We start from the raw sequence: 18,287 nt of genomic DNA, 5'->3' as shown, positions 1-18,287 counted from the left end.
CTCAGACCTCCGGTTTTAAACATAACATCACTACTTTCAGTACCACCCATGACTGTGTTTGCTAGTGACAGAGATGTGGTTGTTGCATTAATTCATTTTCAGTTCTGTGTCCTAGTGAGTTTCTAAGTGAATATGTTGTCATTATTTAAGACAATACATTACATATTTCATAAGGTCTTCTTTTGAGAGCCTAGTTTTACCCTAATACAGTGGCCTGAAACTCACATTATGCTGGCTTGTAAAGTGATGTGTAATTCCTATTGAAATCCAGCCAGAGTGGGGATATCCAACAATTTGAATATTTTAGTCACCCACAACCTGCGTTCAGAATGACTGACAGTGCTAGGGTTGGGAAGACTAAGATATGAGACTACCTTAAACATCTAAACTGGAACAACAATTTCAGTAACTGGTGAAATAAGTCCAAGTAACACATTGGAATAGTTTAGAAAAATGTATATTATTTGTATTTGATTAATTAATCAATGCAAATACACAAAAATATTGAAACAATTTTTTTTTTTTTTTAATCAACCTTCAATAGAGCATGCTGGGAAATATGATAATGATGGGCGTGGTTAGAGTTCAACTCTGGTTATTAACACCAACACTGGGGTTAATTTACACCACTGAGTGTTAATTTAACTCCCTACAGTGTTAATTTAACTTTTGGATCAACACTAGAAATGTTACACTGAAAAATCACTGGCCAATTTGCTGTGTGCTATGAAAGAGACACATCTGCAGATTTCCATACATTTCAAAGACCTTTTAGAATTCTGAAGAACTGTAGATGCCATGTCAAAACCCCACACTTAACTCAAAGGTTATTCATCGGGCAAGAGTTCTCCAAGGAACCTTAAGAGCTGAGGAAGAACCATTTAAGAACCTTTATTTTTTTAATTGTAGATTAAACTAGAGCACAACCAGTCAAACTAGTTTCTATAGACCTGACAGGTAAGGTGTCTATAGGATCCTACAGGTGAAACAGCAAATATATGTCCAGTTAGACAAGCTCACCTCAATATGTGCAACACTAGCATTGAGACAATTGAAAGGTAGACGACTTTCGAACTGGTTATCTGAACGGTTCACTGAGAACAAAGACCAAAAAGTGTTGACTGTCATGATGTTGACATTTTTTACATGGGGGTGATGCAGGGGCTGAAAATTAGCCATGGAAGAAACCTATGAACCGTGGACCAGTCTCAGGACATCAACCAGGTAAACTGAGTGTGGCGGTCAAGCGTAAGGCCAGAGCAGACTTTAGCGTTTGAGACGTTTTGGCAAAATGTCAAACAGCCTTGGTATACTGCAGTAAATGATTCCAATAAAATGATGGATCTTTCCTAAAGATAAAGCTTAAGTTATGATTACTACTCCTTTCAACCATTTGGCCCCTCCCTCTCTCCTCCCTCCTCTCTCTGACATCTATCCTCCTCTTGACCTCCTCCCCTCCTCTTGACCTCTTCTCCATATATAAAGATTCCCACCTGTGAATCCCCCTTCTCTTTCTTAAATCAGCTTGATGTTGCATGTTCACATAGTGCCTGACTGTCAATTAGGAGTAAAGGACAAACTGTTTTCTTCCATAAAAGGTAAGTGGGTCGTTCCACCAATTCGGTGCCTTCTGAGAAGTGTAACTAATTTTTTTTTTAAGTGATTTTACAAAATCTTTATATTCTGTCATAAAAAATGTTTTTCCCATCTCAAGAATGGAAAATACTATACGAAGTGCCAAATAAAGTAACAGGGTTGACGAATTCATCTTAAATCAGCCTTGTGACAGGCAAAATGGAAGCTTGTTGTGTGCAATAGGGAGTGGCAATTGAATGCAAGCTTCACAATAAAAGTGTAATTGTTAAAACATTTCTAGCCTGTCTACCTATGGGTAATAGTGTTGGCGTGTTGAGCTTGACCCGCTTAGTTTTCCACCACAAAACACCAGAAAATTGCCAAAAAGAGTAGAACCAGCTCACCTGCTTTTACACTATGATTTGACTATTAGATGTTAAATGTTTCTTTTGAAAAAAAAATGTTTTGAAGGAATAGTTTTACCATATTGAATTGAGAGTTCAGTTCACGCAACAGGGTAGACCTTAAAATGAGGGACAGACATAAATAAATAATAATTTTCAGAAATGACTTCGTCAAAGCACCAAAATTACTAGGGCTTTACAATCATTTACATTTTAGTCATTTAGCAGGCGCTCTTATCCAGAGCAACTTACAGTTAGTGAGTGCATACATTTTTCATACTGGCCCCCCGTGTGAATCGAACCCACAACCCTGACGTTACAAGTGCCATGCTCTACCAACTGAGCTATAGGAGGCAATCATAGTGAAAACTTTGAGAAATGTTGGGGTTAAGTGGGTAACAATCTTCCTAGAAGTCACATAGGGTGCACGGAGGGACATGTCAAAATACAGAATTCTGGCACTTTAGCAAGTCTTTATTCATATAAAAAATCTGAGAGAAGGAGAGAAAGACCTTTCTAGGACTGTGTCCCAAATGGCACCCTTTTCCCCTTTTCTAGAGCACCACTTTGACCAGGGGCCATAGGGCTCTTGTCAGGAGTCTTGTACTATTCAGGCTATGGGGTGACATTTGGGACACAATCTTGGATATGTGAGCAGTTGTTTTCTCGAAGTGCATCAGTTTCGTGTGTTGCTCAGTTGGTAGTACATGGCGCTTGCAACGTCAGGGTTGTTGTGGGTTTGATTCTCATGGGGGGAATTCAGTACGAAAATGTACGCATTGACTACTTTAATTCGCTCTGGATAAGAGCGTCTGCTAAAATGAATAAATATGTCAAGGGCACTTCATTTAATATAACAGGCTCTTAAAATTCAAATGGTGCACAATTTCTACTTGAAATATCGAAGGGACGCAAAAGGAACGACAAGTGTTCACCTTTTACATTTTACAGAACTGTTTAGAATAGAATAGAACATAATAGAATAGAGAAAAACTACGCTATTGCCTGTATTAATAGGGAAATGGAGACCTCTGGTTTCTGGTTCAGCTCTGGTCTGTGGGATGGTGCTGACCTGAACGATCTGTCAGTTAGTTTGCTGACAGCTCACACATTCTAGATTTGATTTTAGTCCCTAGTACATAAGGAGAAGGATGTATTTCTTTATGAGTTAAGTCTGATGGTAGAACATCTCTCTGTTTCTGACACTCGATTTCTCTCACACACATGCACCTCTCTCTCCTCCCAGCCGTTTGAAATAGACTCACCATATGAGAGGATGGCCCCGCCCTTGGCAAGATCTGCTCCAGGTGAGCTCAGCCATTGGTGGAGCCAGCTTAGGTTCTGCCTCCAGAACAGGAAGGGGTGGAAAGAGATGCTGGATGAAACTTTTTTGTTGCAGAACAAAAGGTGAGTTTCCTATTGGTAAAAAAGAACAGCTACTGTCAAGTATTGGTTGATATTATGCTGCATTCATAACAAGTACATTATGTTTTGTTGTTGCATTTAACTGCCGAAAATGTTGTTATCGAGGTCATTTGTTAAGTATCCCATTGGTCAAAAACGGGTTGAATCAACGTTGTTTCCTCGTCATTTCAACCCAAAAAATATATGTGAAAACGTATTGTATTTGGAAAAAGTCATCAACATCAGGGCATGTTGTCTTTTTTTCTCCTAACTTTTAACCTAAACCAAATGACATAGAGAAATGTTCTGTTGATTTCACGTTGAATTCACAATTATTTTTTACATTTTAGTCATTTTAGCAGATGCTCTTATCCAGAGCGACTTACAGTTAGCGCATACATTATTTTATCGAACCCACAACCCTGGCGTTGCAAACGCCATGCTCTACCAACTGAGCTACAATAGTTGACAACTCAACCAAATGTAAATCAAAATAAGACGTTGAACTGATCTCTGTGCCCAGTGGGATGTGACATCAGAGCTCAGCATGTGGGAGAAGTCTGAGCTCAGAGATGATAGACAGTTTCCCACTAGTAATTACCATCTGGAGGGGCGTACATACGGTCTCCCCCAGAGCATCTCTCTCAAAGATATTAGTGGACGCACAGTCCAGAAGTTTCTTAATGCAACCTGCACTGTTCTCTTTGGCGGCAAAGAAGAGAGGGACGTCGTTTGTTCTATGGGAGAGAGAGTGTGTTTGCAAGTTAGAAATCTAATGCTGCGTTCAGAACATCAAGTGGATTTGCTGATATTTACGAGATGTTCTGAACGCAGCATTAGATTTCTAACTTGCAAACACACTCTCTCTCCCATAGAACAAACGACGTCCCTCTCTTCTTTGCCGCCAAAGAGAACAGTGCAGGTTGCATTAAGAAACTTCTGGACTGTGCGTCCACTAATATCTTTGAGAGAGATGCTCTGGGGGAGACCGCGCTGCATGTGGCAGTTATGAATGATAACATGGAAGCTGCTGTAGCTCTGATGGACGGAGCACCTGAACTCATCAATGAGCCCATGACCTCTGACCTCTTCCTTGGTACACACTCTCACACACAATGAACAAACACACACTATAACATCATAAAACTCACATAGATATTCAATCACGCAATCATACATTCTCTCTCTCTTACTCGCTCTCAATCAGGCATGACACCTCTCCACGTTGCCATGGTGAATCAGAACATTAACCTGGTCCGCAGTCTGATTGGTCGAGGGGCGGATGTGGCCACGCCCAGAGTCACAGGCCTGTACTTCAGGAAGAGAAGAGGCGGGCTGCTCTACTATGGTAAAATGATTATTTGTGGTCTGTAAGGAGAAAATAAATGCATTTTGGGAAATGTGGTTGTTTGATGCCGTTTGCTTTACTTTAGGTGAGCACATCCTGGCATTTGCGGCCTGTGTGGGGAATCAGGACATCATCTCCATGGTGATCAACGCAGGAGCCAGCACCAGGGCCCAGGACTCCAATGGTATGAAACACTTCTCTTTCTTCTCCTCGTCCTCCTCCTCTTCTCTCTTCTCCTTTTTTCAGCAGTTGAATATCTCCCTCTCTCCCCCCTAGGTAACACAGTGCTCCACATCCTGGTCCTGCAGCCCAATAAGACTATAGCATGCATGAAATTGGATCTGCTGTTGGCACGCGACGTTGAGCTGGACCAGGCTGTGCCACTGGACATGGTGACCAACTACCGTGGCTTAACGCCCTTCAAACTGGCTGCCAAGGAGGGCAACCTTGTGGTGAGGAAGGATAGGGGGATATAAAGAGAGGGACAGTGGGGAACATGGGAGCAGTAAAACTATATATAAATACTGTCTCTCTCAGGCATTCCAGCACCTGGTCAATCGGAGGCGAGTCGTCCAATGGAACCTTGGACCGCTGTCCTCTAACCTCTATGACCTCACAGAGATCGACTCCTGGGCCGACAACCTCTCTGTGCTGGAGCTCATCGTGGGCAGCCAGAAGAGAGAGGTACAGTACAGTACAGTACACAAACATGATACAGTGTAATATACACTATAGGGAAACTGATGATGATGATGATCTCCTCCCTCAGGCAAGGAGGATCCTGGAAGTGACTCCTGTTAGGCAGTTGGTCAGTCTCAAGTGGAACCTCTATGGAAAACACTACTTTAGGTAACAACACATACAGTGATCATGTTCTGATGTGTTTGAGATTCTGTCATTTGTTTATTTCTAATGTTGTTTTAACATTGTTATTGTGTTGTGTACAGGTTGTTGCTGCTGCTGTACGTCCTGTACATTGGGATCTTCACTCTGTGTTGTGTGTGTCGTCCTCTAAAGGACGCTCCAGAGAATTACACTGTATCTGACATGGACAAAACCATCCGCGTGCAGAAAACTCTGAAGGTGGGGGAGACATGAAGGCCCCTTCATATGACAGCCTGTGTGCAAATCTCAATCAAAGGTGTTCATATTAACCCTTTGTGATCCACGTGTCATGTTCTCTGTCCCTGTAGGAGAGTTATGTGACCTATGGGGACAACTTGCGTCTGGCAGGAGAGATGATCAGTGTCCTGGGTGCCCTGGTTATTCTGCTACTGGAGGTAAAATATACATCACCCAATAGTTTTAAATTTCACTTATATTTACACTGTAGATTAGATCAGATTATTGGCTGTCAATATAATCTGTGTTATTCCCAATCCCTAAAATCCCAGATATGCTGAGAGTGGGGGCCAAGCATTACTTTGGACAGACGGCCCTGGGGGGACCCTTTCATGTCATTCTGTACGTCAACCTTGGTGCCTTTGTATCATTTATTACCTGCCTAGTGATGTTATTATTATGTCATGTCTATGTAGCATTTATAACCTGTGTAATAACCTGTGTGTTTCCTCCACAGTATTGCCTATGCGATCCTGGTGGTGCTGCTGTGTGTGTTCAGGGTCAGTGGGGTGCAGGGGGAGGCAGTTGTCATGGCTGTGTGTCTGGTGTTGGGCTGGAGTAACGTCATGTTCTTCGCCCGAGGCTTTCAGATGCTGGGGCCTTATGTCATCATGATACAGAAGGTATGTAAGGGCAGCAGACACACACACACACACACACACACAAGCATTTGCATGACGTTACTGTAGAATGTACTGTTTTGCTGTTTTGATTCCCATATTAAACTGTTGTGGCGTTTTGTCTAATTTCCTCCTAGATTATATTTGGAGACCTACCAAGTTCATGTGGCTGAGCTTCATCATGCTCATGGGGTTTTCCACCTGTAAGTACATTCTGTTTAAGAGAAACTCAAAAACCATATTAATAGTACAAATATATTAAAGCAAATAGAATTCCTATTTTTATTTGCCAGTTATTCTCTTTCCCTCTCTCTCAGCCCTGTGGATGGTGTACATGACTCAGGACCCAGACTCTCTGCCTGCGTACCACTCCTTCCCCATCACTCTGTTCTCTCTGTTTGAGCTGAGTGTGGGTCTGATAGACCTGCCAGTGGACAACACCATCATAACACCCCCTATTGTCCATGTGCTGCACTGCACCTTCTCTGTGGTCGCCCACTTACTGCTGCTCAACCTGCTCACAGCCATGATGAGTGATACACAATGGAGAGTAGCCCAGGAGAGGGACGAGCTCTGGAGGACACAGGTGTGCCACACACACACATTTTGACACACACACATGCACACACACACTCAGGAACACACACACACATAGTCTCTCCTACATACGCCATACAAATAGCTTAAAACCATGATTAGAGTGTATACAGCATCCCAATCAGTGCCATGTTAATGATCGTTATGTCCTCTGTCCCTGCTCACTGTGTGTAGGTGGTGGTCACTACCCTGATGTTGGAGAGGAGGTTGCCCCGCTGCCTGTGGCCCCGGCTGGGGGTATGTGGCCTGCTCTACGGCCTGGGGGAGCGGTGGTACCTCCGGTAAGACAACAACACTCCTATTACTGTACTCTCTGTTTTAGGTGTGGTGGTGTTAACAGTGTTTCCCCATCCCCATCATATACAGGCTTTATATTATAATGACTCTCATACTCTGTCTCCGTTGCAGGGTTGAGGATCGCAAAGACCCACTGGTGCAAAAGATGCGTCGCTACATCCAAGCCTTCTCTACGGATGAGGACCAGAGCAAGGAGCGGGAGGAGGCGGAGAAAGGACCTGGAAACAGGAAGTCTCTGGCATTCTGGCAGATGATTCGCCACAGCGCTCTGGGTTTAGACATGGAACAGGAAGAGCCTGAGGATGACCTGGAAGTAAGATAGGGCTGAGGTTTAAGACAGCAAAACAGTTCATTATATTGTTATTATATAATATATGTGTGATGCAATCATGAATGCAGAGGCGTCATGCCCATAGGGGGCACAAGGGCAGGTGCCCCCGCCCTCATATACTCCCTAGTAAGTGGTTCCTTCCTAGGTGCACCACTGAGCAAAGATATGTGTGAAGACAGTATCATGAGTGGAGGAGGAGAGAGAATGTCGAGTGACACATAGCATTTCATTTGATTTTAGCTGCCGGTGATGGGCGGGACTGTTTGTAAATTAATTTGATCAAGCTATGTTGATTCCTTCTTGATGAATAAATAAAACGAGCAATAAAGAAGTGCACCTTCAGAGGAGATGCTGATGACACTGACGAAGGCCGAAACGTTTGTCTATCTACCGACCCGTGAATTTAAAAAATACTAAAATTAAACCTTGAATGTCTTTTTTGAGTGCGGACCAGCTAAACAATAAGGAATTCTATTACATTATGCTACCCGCACCAGTTCTGAGTGCAGTGGCTGTTGCGGTGACCGTATTACTGCCACACCTGTGGTCACGAGTCATGAAAGCAGTCAAATTCCACGTGACCGTTTAGTCACAGTAATTAGGCTTCTCCGAGCTCTGGTGCTGCTGATAGTCATTAGTAGCCTACCAAACTTGCTAACTGCCTGGTACTCAGCACTCTATTGTCCCTCTAATCACTCTGACATCAATGCAAATATAATCTAAAATCTAATCAAACACTTAATGAGAGCCCATGATCTCATGTGGCGCAACATTTCTATAGGTTATGCAATTGTGCAAGAAAACAGAGTGATGGCCTCTATTAAAAAGAGGAGGATCCCATCAGCTTTCTATTGGCTAGGCCTACTATATTTATTTCACAACTTTCCTAATATTAAGCACATTGCTTAATATTGCATTATCTTTACAACAGGAGTATAGCCTACCTGGCTGGCATGAAAATGAACCACGGGAAAAGCGTCCTCCATTCGTGCATAGATTACATGTATTTTTTCCGTTGCCCTGTTTCGAGACAGGTGCATGATAATGGTCCATCCTAAATCAAAACAAATTTCACATATGATAGGCTAATTATTTAGTATATGTAAAGACAAGATTATAATCAAGAATAGTCTGATGGGTGACAATATTAGCCTATCACTTAAGTCCCCATTATATATATTATCACTTGTGAATGATGCCCAGCATAAGGCAAGAAACAAAGCCTTTTTTTTGCAACTTTTTCAAATCATAGTCGCACACCTCATGTAGCCTAGCCCATAGGCCTATATGTTTTGATAAGGTTTGTATCACAACTAAATAATAAAAGCATTACATGCATAATCGCATTTGCGGTCACTTTTGATAATGGTGTTTTCACACTAATGGAACATTTGTGCTTATAGCCTACTGCCATGTGCGCATTGCTGCACTTATAATGTGAAGAAATAGCCTAATAGTTTATCAACATTTAAAGCTAAACGTTCTGATCTGTTGCGTCAGCCACAATTGTCAAATTGTGAATGAGAGACTGATAAAGTGAGTACAGCCTGCGCCTGCGCCAAAAAAACATTTAAATGTCTTGGAATGGCCCAGTCAAAGCCCAGACCTCAATCCAATTGAGAATCTGTGATATGACTTAAAGATTGCTGTACACCAGCGGAACCCATCCAACTTGAATGAGCTGGAGCAGTTTTGCCTTGAAGAATGGGCAAAAATCCCAGTGGCTAGATGTGCCAAGCTTATAGAGACATACCCAAGAGACTTGCAGCTGTAATTGCTGCAAAAGGTGGCTCTACAAAGTATTGACTTTGGGGGGGTGAATAGTTATGCACGCTCAAGTTTTCTGTTTGTTTTTGTCTTATTTCTTGTTTGTTTCACAAATGTTTTTATTTTGCATCTTCAAAGTGTTAGGCATGTTGTGCAAATCAAATGATACAAACCCCAAAAAAATCCATTTTTAATTCCAGGTTGTAAGGCAACAAAATAGGAAAAATGCCAACGAGGTGAATACTTTCGCAAGCCACTATACACCAGCGGAACCCATCCAATTTGAAGGAGCTGGAGCAGTTTTGCATTGAAGAATGGGCAATAATCCCAGTGGCTAGATGTGCCAAGCTTATAGAGACAAACCCCAAGAGACTTGCAAAATGTAGATATTCCAAAGGTCTGCATCAGTGGCTTGTAGGCAATGTGTGGAAGCCAGGAGATGCTAAATGTGTTTATGTTAATTAACGTCAATTTCAGGCTATCAATTAAGTTAGAATGGCTTGTCTAACTAGCTTAGCTGGCATGCCAACTGGCAAGGTTGCTAGACTTTAGAAAATACAAACATTGCTTTAATTCTTGTGTTATGATACTATATACACCAAAAAAGAATATTGACACCCCTTCAAATTAGTGGATTTGGCTATATCAGCCACACCCGTTGCTGACAGGTTTATAAAATCGAGCACACAGCCATGCAATCTCCATAGACACAAATTGGCAGTAGAATGGCCTGTTCTGAAGAGCTCAGTGACTTTGAATGTGGCACCGTCATAGGATTCCACCTTTCCAACAAGTCAGTTCATAATTTCTGTCCTGCTAGAGCTGCCCTGGTCAACTGTAAGTGGTGTTATTGTGAAGTGGAAACGTGGTAGGCCACACAAGCTCACAGAATGCCCCCGTGCACAAAGCGAGGTTCATACAGAAATGGTTTGTCGTATAGTATAGTAATGCCCCTGATTTTGGAATGAGATGTTCGACGAGCAGGTGTCCACATACTTTTGGTAATGTAGTGTTCCAGTGTAGCAGTTGTACTAAACTCCCAAGGCATAAAAGTTCTTAAAGAATCAATGTGCATCATTAATTAAAATAACAATTGAACAGGTAAAGGAGGGGGGCTGACCATCCACCCTGCATCCTCACGTACTTCTTACCCCCTCTAAAATAATGGGTGCATGACACCCCTGCATGAGTGTATGCAGTAATATATGTCGAAAACAAAATATTTTATTGTAGTAGCTATTGTATATAGGTAAGACTGGGTTGAAATGTAGACTAGATTCATTTTCAATTTTCTTGGATCATGTAAGTTACTTTATCAGTCCAAGTTAAGCACACAAACACTTTTTATTAAAGATTTGACTAGACAGTATATTAACTGATTCTTTATTACAGGAACAAATTATATAAAACGTTTTTTCCTTTCAGGATTGTAAATCAGAACATAAAACCTAATGATTGGTTAATGCACATAATAATGTAGATCATTATTACATTCAAAGTCATAAAAAAAACATATAGAAACATCTCACCAAAACAAGCAAATAAGTGCAATATATAGTGTTAATCTTTAACATTAGTGCAAATTCTAACTGAAACTGCCAGGCTGACTTGATTCTTCTTCTTAAGGCATAACTAACTGTAATGTGATTACATTTACCATCATTGGTCATACCTGGATGTCTAATTAATTAATTATAACATAGATGTATGTCATAAAGTGTATAATCAAGGTGTAAAAGGCTATTGATAGAGATGTGTAATCATGGTATAAAAGGCTATGGAATAGGAGTGAATGATAGATGGAAGTCTAAAGAGAAGCCGTATTGCCAGTTTCTTAGTTGGCATATGGCAGTAGCCACCAACCCTGCTGAGCTACATGATGTACAACACTTAAATGATTCAGCTAATCAAGGTGATTCATTGACTAGGTAAATCATGTGTCTTACTGGTGGGCTGGAACAAAAGCCTGTATATCATATAGCGCTCCAGGACCAGGGTTGGTGACTGCTGGCAGATGGTGTAGTCTGTCCTTTAGCGCCCCCTCTGGCAGATGTAGAAGCTGTACTGGTCACATGATGACGAGCTCCAGCTTCTCTCAGGAGGATCCCTTCCTGTCAGTAACCCACAATCCCCTTGTCTGTTGGATCCTGACCAGTAACTACCAATGAGAGGAAAGGGAACAGCTCAGTACTGTCCATACTAAAACATTACATTTGCTTTCATCATCGGTTGTCTCACCTCTGTGTCAGTGCAGTGTTGTTGACCCAAACCCAGTTCCTGGTTCTCTGTCTCAGACCAATCCAGTACATCAGGTTCCCCTTCTCCGTCAGAAAGGTCTGGGACAATGATTTGTTTTTACACAGTTTTTATTGGACTATTAGTATCCTTAGTCAATCTTACAGTTATGTATGATTGTCAATCAATCACTGTTGCTTTCCTATCATCATTGTATGGTCACTGTTATACAAAGAGAAACAAGCGGTAGAAAAGAGTGACAGTTGTAGTAGACCCACCTGCACTGTTTTGTTTGTTATGACGGCCAGATCTGCCCCTCTCTTCTTACACTCGTCCCTGCTCTCGTCCCAGTTCAATCTGTCTCTGGAGAGGAAGTAGCAGGAGCTCTCAAAGTGCAGCCAGCCTTTACCACACGTATGGCAGCCAGGGACTGGAGGAAAGGAGGGAAATTACTCTTAAAGTACAACATGTAGTTCAGTTAATAAATGTAGGTTAAATAATGAGTTATTAGCATGGTATAAAGTCTAAGAGAAAACATTGTAGTGGTACAATACATCTCAAAGCATTAGATTGATACATTGACAATATTTAGAGAGATATAGTTTAATAGGCTACATTAGACTAACACACTACAGTAGTGGACTCACCCTGGCTCTGTTGCTGGAAGTATTGTGCTTGGCATGTCTGCAGGCTGCACACCTCAGTGGACTGGAACCGCTCCTCTTTAGCCTCAATCCCTTTTTCATTCACACTCCCCTCCTCTTTAGCCTCAATCCCTTTTTCAGTCCCATGACAGACCAGAGGCTGGGATGGAACTAGAGAATAATGAAGAATGAAAGAAAGCAAGTATAAGAGAATGGTGTCATATTACACATTTGTTTAGTTATTTCTTGCTTAGAAGGCTATCTAACCCAACATGCTGGATATTCTGTTTCTAAATTACTATTCTAGAATAGAATGTCTATGATACTCACATTTGACACAGAGGATGATGATGACGAGCAGTAGAACCAGACAGATGATGGACAGTAGTAAGCACACTGCGCGGTACAGACCCACGTTCCCCAGGACCTGCAGGTCTAGACAAGGAAAGAATAGTCTTAAGGGCCATAACGATAACAACGCTTCCCACAGTTGTGTCAAGTTCGCTGGATGTCCTTTGGGCGCTGGACCATTCTTGATACACACAGGAAAGAGTTGAGCATGAAAAACCCAGCAGCGTTTCAGTTGTAGACACACTCAAACTGGGGCGCCTGGCACCTACCACCATCCCCCGTTCAAAGGCACTTCAATATTTTGTCTTGCCCATTCACCCTCTGAATGGCACACATACAATCCATGTCTCAGTTGTATCAAGGCTTAAAACTCCTTCTGAGCTGACAGCCGTTTTGCACTGTTTTGCTATGGTTTTAGTCATCAATCTAGCAAGAGGGCAATATTTTATCAATGTAGTAGTGCCCCCCTAGAAAGCTATGACCTTTGGCTTTCACCTGGAATTGTTTATTTATGTCTGAGAAAAAAACACTTTTCAACCCATATGATCTAGTACACAATACAAGTATAATAAAACATATACAAATATGATAATATGATTTTTTTAAATTGTGAATGAATAAGCCTTTTCATACTTTATAATATGTCCATATATAGTTATAATGTTAAAGGAACATCTACCCAAAATATTTCACCTTCTTTATTACTTTACCAAACATATCATGACATGAGTGATAGTCCAAATCTGTTAGATTTGTGAACGTCTAAATCAACATTTGGGCCATTTAAACCGTGTGCGTCCCTCCTACAGACAAGGGGACAAGGGCTATGTAAAGGGCTCGATTTTGTCATTCTGCGCATATGCAATGTGTCTGCCTCCGACGTAAAATGTTTGACTTCCACACAAAATTACTTCTTTACTTATTTTAGGTTGAAGGAAGTGTGTACGTCACATTCTTTATCGTAGAGCTATGAATGTTATGTATTTAGTTCCGCCGGCTCGAGACAAATTCAGCGATTGCTTTGCCATGTCTGTGCCATGAAGCAGTCACGCTGGATAAATGTTTTTCTAAGGACCGCCCCTTTGACCTAACGTTGCAGTGAAGTGATATAAATTGATGTAATGATGCAGCCGACCACCAGAGGGAGGCAAATACACGTTTATTCGACAGAGGACGTTGACATGGTCCTAGGAAGGTCTGGATGGCTGTCAATAAATTACGTCATGTTAACATATACATATTTTTTAAGTAATTCTAGTGCCCGATTTCGGGGACTGTCAGCTTAAGAGCTTTTAACCTGTCGGAAAATATGGCCTTCTTATACTGATATGCGCTGTTTGTCTTTGATCATCATTCTCCCAAATCCTCCTATATCAGGCACATTTATTGTGCGCTCTTCTCTCCTCTGAGCAGCCTAAACCAGCTAGAACCAAGAACCCTCCAATATAACGTATTTTTGATTGGTTGTCAATGTTTTATCGTCGCTCTGAAAGTGATCCAAACGATAGATGGATGTCGTTATCGTTCTCCACTATTTTTGTAGTTATCGTTGTAGTGTGAATGCTCCTGTTCACTAGAATTATAACTATTTAAATTGTTTGATGTTAAAGTTCGTTATAGGTATCGTTCTTGGTGTGGACGGCCCTTTGTTATATAGCAATCACTACGAGCAACAATGGAAATTCTGCCTACCTTTCTCTTGCTGTTCCTTCACTTCAACCGATAACTTTGCGTTTGCCTCATCTGGTAATTTGGCATTTCCTCCACTTCCTACAATCCGGCAAAATTTGATATACATTGCTGCTGTTCCTGACCCACACTCTGCGACTGTAAAGTACTCTGAAGGCTGAATGCGCAGTGGTTTTTAAAAACCTCCCTCTCCGTCTCTATAGCAACGTGCCCTTTTTAGATTTATAATTAATTCCTGTAACACAATACTCAGTCTGTCCCAAAATCCTTTGGCTGCTGCTGCTACTCTCTGTCTCTCTATCTCTGCGTGTGTGATAGAGACAGAGTTCTGAATAACTGTCTGGAGAGATATCTAGTCCTTGGAGAAATGTCCATTCAGCCCTGCTGTGTTTTTCAACAACAGATTGGGCTTCTGCTTGGAGGTCTGTTATTGTCATGTCTCAACCTTGATTGTGAGACAGACAAACAGGTCCATTCCCGTCAGATGACTTTCATTATGTTACAAGCTAGATAATATTCTCCCCTAAAACTAGACATTTTCACCCCATTATTTCATGTTTCCATGTCAGAAATATAGAAATCCCGTTATATGGACATTTTGGAACATTGACATTCTGTTTTTGTTATAACAACCTCACCTGTTCTGTCTCTGGCAGAGGGCTGGCCAGGAGAAGCTTCAGCAAAAATGTCCTCCAATGGATTATTCAGTTTGGAGTAGACTGTAGATTCAGCTTCCTTGACTGACAGACAGGCAGACACACATATAGGTTAGGTGGAAGCTTAGGACAAAATTAATCTTCTCAGAACACAACAAAAAATAGCATATAGCTTAAGACGTTTTCTTAAAGGATGGAACCTACAGTAAGAGAAATTAAAATATGCTGATGTATTCCGAGGAAAGTGTGCAGATTTACCCCATTATTTCATGTTTCCATGTCAGAAATATAAAAATCTTGTTATATGGACATTTTGGAACATTTACATTCTGTTTTTGTAATAACAACCTCACCTCACCTATAATGTGCCTTACAAGAATTGGCAATTAATGACCTACTCAACAGTCCAGATATGCAGATGCAAACTGCAAGCTGCACACCACACACAACATTAATAGTAGGCTAGACCAAGGAAATGTGTCCGTAATCAAAATTCAGAACTGGGAAAACTATACTTACACTGTAGCGCTGACCGCTATGTTTCTCTCTCTCACACACACTCTTTCAGTCTCTCTATTCCTCTTTTTCCTCTATTCTTCCTCTCTTGCGTATTAAAAGTATAAATAATGTTTATTACTTTAATAGGACATTTTTAGACCTCCGTTTATTTAGGATTAGTTCAGACATATATAATAATAATGTAATAATCTTATAATAATAATAATCTTTGGGGTTTAGGCCAGGTATCTGTAAAGCACTTTGTGACATCTGCTTATGTAAAAATGGATTTATAAAATATATTTAATTGATTACATTTGATTAATAATATAATAACAGTGCTGTAGCCACCTGTGCCTGTTCTGTCTCTGGCAGAGGGATGGCCAGGAGAAGCTTCAGCATAAATGTCCTCCGATGGATTATTCAGTTTGGAGTAGACTGTAGATTCAGCTTCCTCGACTGACAGACAGGCAGACACACATATAGGTTATGTGGAAGCTTAGGACCAAATTAATCTTCTCAGAACATAACACAAAATACCATATAGCTTAAGATGTTTTATTAAAAGGATTGAACCTACAGTAAGAGAAATGAAAATATGCTGATGTATTCTGAGGAAAGTGGTGCACATTTACCCCATTAGCCCCAAGTTTGGTGATGAAGATGTTCTCTTTCTTTACCTGAGGTTTCCAGCATTCTCTGACCCTCGTCCACTTCCACCACTCTTTCCTCCTCTCTGGGGATTTTTTGCATCTCCATGATTCTCGTTTTCTGTCTGGGTCTCTAACTTTCTATTTCCCTGGAAAGCCTATAAGCCTGTTCAGCAAAATCTCCAGAAAGTTACTTGTGTATTAAGTCTCCCACACATAAAACAAATAGATATATTTAAATTCTCTCCCTTAGTCTCTGTAGCTAGTGTCACTTGAATAGAAAATAAACAATGTAGAAAGTGATCCCTCCTGTCATTTACAAGTTACACTTCCTCAATGATTTTCTTTGTCTCACTCACTCTTTTTTTGAGAGAAGTTTCGTCATTCCCACTCACCATTACTGAGTGTCAGCAATTTATTTGAGTTCGGACATTTACGGGAAATAAGATGGACAAAATTAATTGTACGGTATATCCAAATGTAACATCTTAAAACTTCTGCAAAAGACAAATAAATGTCTTACATTCACAACTTTTAAAAATAGAGGATGAGATGGGGACAGTTTGTGATGTGACAATATGTAAATCTAGGATAGGGTTTTTAGGCCCTGGAAAATAATTCACAATCATATAATGAGTGTGATGTCCTTTCAGATCAGTGACCAATGGTCATAAGAGAAAGGAGTTAAGGAAAGGAAGCTATCTAACATCAAGGTACACAAGACCATGATGACATAACAACAACAGCATGTGCACCGTAGAATGGATCAGATACACAAAAGCAAACTCGTCAGGGAGAGTCAGATTGGCTACTGTATGATGTCTTGCATGGAGCCCCAGGCCGAGGGAGATTGACAGTTCTTTTGTGTTTCTTCCATTTGCGAATAATCGCACCAACTGTTGTCACCTTCTCACCAAGCTGCTTGGCGATGGTCTTGTAGCCCATTCCAGCCTTGTGTAGGTCTACAATCTTGTCCCTGACATCCTTGGAGAGCTCTTTGGTCTTGGCCATGGTGGAGAGTTTGGAATCTGATTGATTGATTGCTTCTGTGGACAGGTGTCTTTTATACAGGTAACAAACTGAGATTAGGAGCACTCCCTTTAAGAGTGTGCTCCTAATCTCAGCTCGTTACCTGTATAAAAGACACCTGGGAGCCAGAAATCTTTCTGATTGAGAGGGGGTCAAATACTTATTTCCCTCATTAAAATGCAAATCAATTTATAACATTTTTGACATGCGTTTTTCTGGATTTGTTGTTGTTATTCTGTCTCTCACTGTTCAAATAAACCTACCATAAAAAGTATAGACTGATCATTTGTCAGTGGGCAAACGTACAAAATCAGCAGGGGATCAAATACTTTTTTCCCTCATTGTAAATTATCGACACAGCTTGTTTACAAACATCATGTGATAGCCAAGGTAACGCTAACTAAAATGTATGATCATGATAGCTACAGGTTGAAATTGAATTATGCATAGCCTTGTTTCTATAACAGGCAACTACTGTAGCCTACTGTTGTGGTTTTTCAGACAATGGCAAGGTGGCCACGTCATTATTTACAGTTTTGGGCTAGATCAGCTGAGTAGAAGGAAGTGCTAGCTAGTTTATCTTGCTGGATGAAAAAGGCATTGACATGGCATCCAAAAGAGAGCCAATACCTGCCAACAAATCGATCAAAGCCAATGATCTCATTTTGTAGTTATCGTTGTAGTGTGAACGCTCCTGTTCACTTGAATTAGAACGATTTGAATTGTTTTATGTTATAGTTCGTTATAGGTATCGTTCTTGGTGTGGACGGCCCTGGCTTTGTTATATAGCCTTATCTGGCATCATCAGACATTTTTATAAGCAATCACTAGGAGCAACAATTGAAATCCTGCCTACCTTTCTCTTGCTGTTCCTTCACTTCAACCGATAACTTTGTGTTTGCCTCATCTGGAAATTTGGCATACCCTCCACTTCCTACAATACGGCAAAATGTGATATACATTGCTGCTGTTCCTGACCGACACTCTGCGACTGTAAAGTACTCTGAAGGCTGAATGCGCTGTGGTTGAAAATAAATCCCTCTCTGTCTCTATAACAAGGTTCCCTTTTT

At 41.0% G+C, this 18,287-nt stretch overlaps 1 protein-coding gene and 1 pseudogene across 3 annotated transcripts; one reads left to right on the top strand and one right to left on the bottom strand.

The window, feature by feature from the left end:
- The first annotated feature begins 3,255 nt into the window (after window positions 1-3,255).
- LOC121585509 lies at window positions 3,256-7,908 on the top strand (annotated as a pseudogene).
- A 2,924-nt stretch (window positions 7,909-10,832) lies between these two features.
- Window positions 10,833-18,194, bottom strand: LOC121586230 (CD209 antigen-like protein E). 3 transcript variants are annotated; one of them, XM_041902765.2, is made up of 8 exons: window positions 16,219-16,498; window positions 15,890-15,997; window positions 15,023-15,124; window positions 12,675-12,779; window positions 12,348-12,515; window positions 11,979-12,130; window positions 11,704-11,801; window positions 10,833-11,623 (listed from the first exon to the last, which is right to left on the bottom strand). In XM_041902765.2, the coding sequence occupies exons 1-8, from the start codon at window positions 16,295-16,297 to the stop codon at window positions 11,497-11,499; spliced, it is 939 nt and encodes a 312-aa protein (XP_041758699.1). In that variant the 5' UTR covers window positions 16,298-16,498; the 3' UTR covers window positions 10,833-11,496. The 3 variants fall into 3 exon arrangements, with proteins under 3 accessions (XP_041758699.1, XP_041758701.1, XP_041758700.1); XM_041902767.2 differs by lacking the exons at window positions 15,023-15,124; window positions 15,890-15,997; window positions 16,219-16,498 and adding an exon at window positions 18,074-18,194; XM_041902766.2 differs by lacking the exons at window positions 15,023-15,124; window positions 15,890-15,997; window positions 16,219-16,498 and adding an exon at window positions 14,388-14,639.
- Between the last annotated feature and the right edge of the window lie 93 nt (window positions 18,195-18,287).

Source organism: Coregonus clupeaformis, unplaced genomic scaffold, assembly GCF_020615455.1.
Source record: "Coregonus clupeaformis isolate EN_2021a unplaced genomic scaffold, ASM2061545v1 scaf0148, whole genome shotgun sequence".
Classification (NCBI taxonomy): Eukaryota; Metazoa; Chordata; class Actinopteri; order Salmoniformes; family Salmonidae; genus Coregonus; species Coregonus clupeaformis.
The sequence above is the reverse complement of the archived record's forward strand: the minus strand, read 5'-3'. Positions and strand labels throughout refer to the sequence as shown.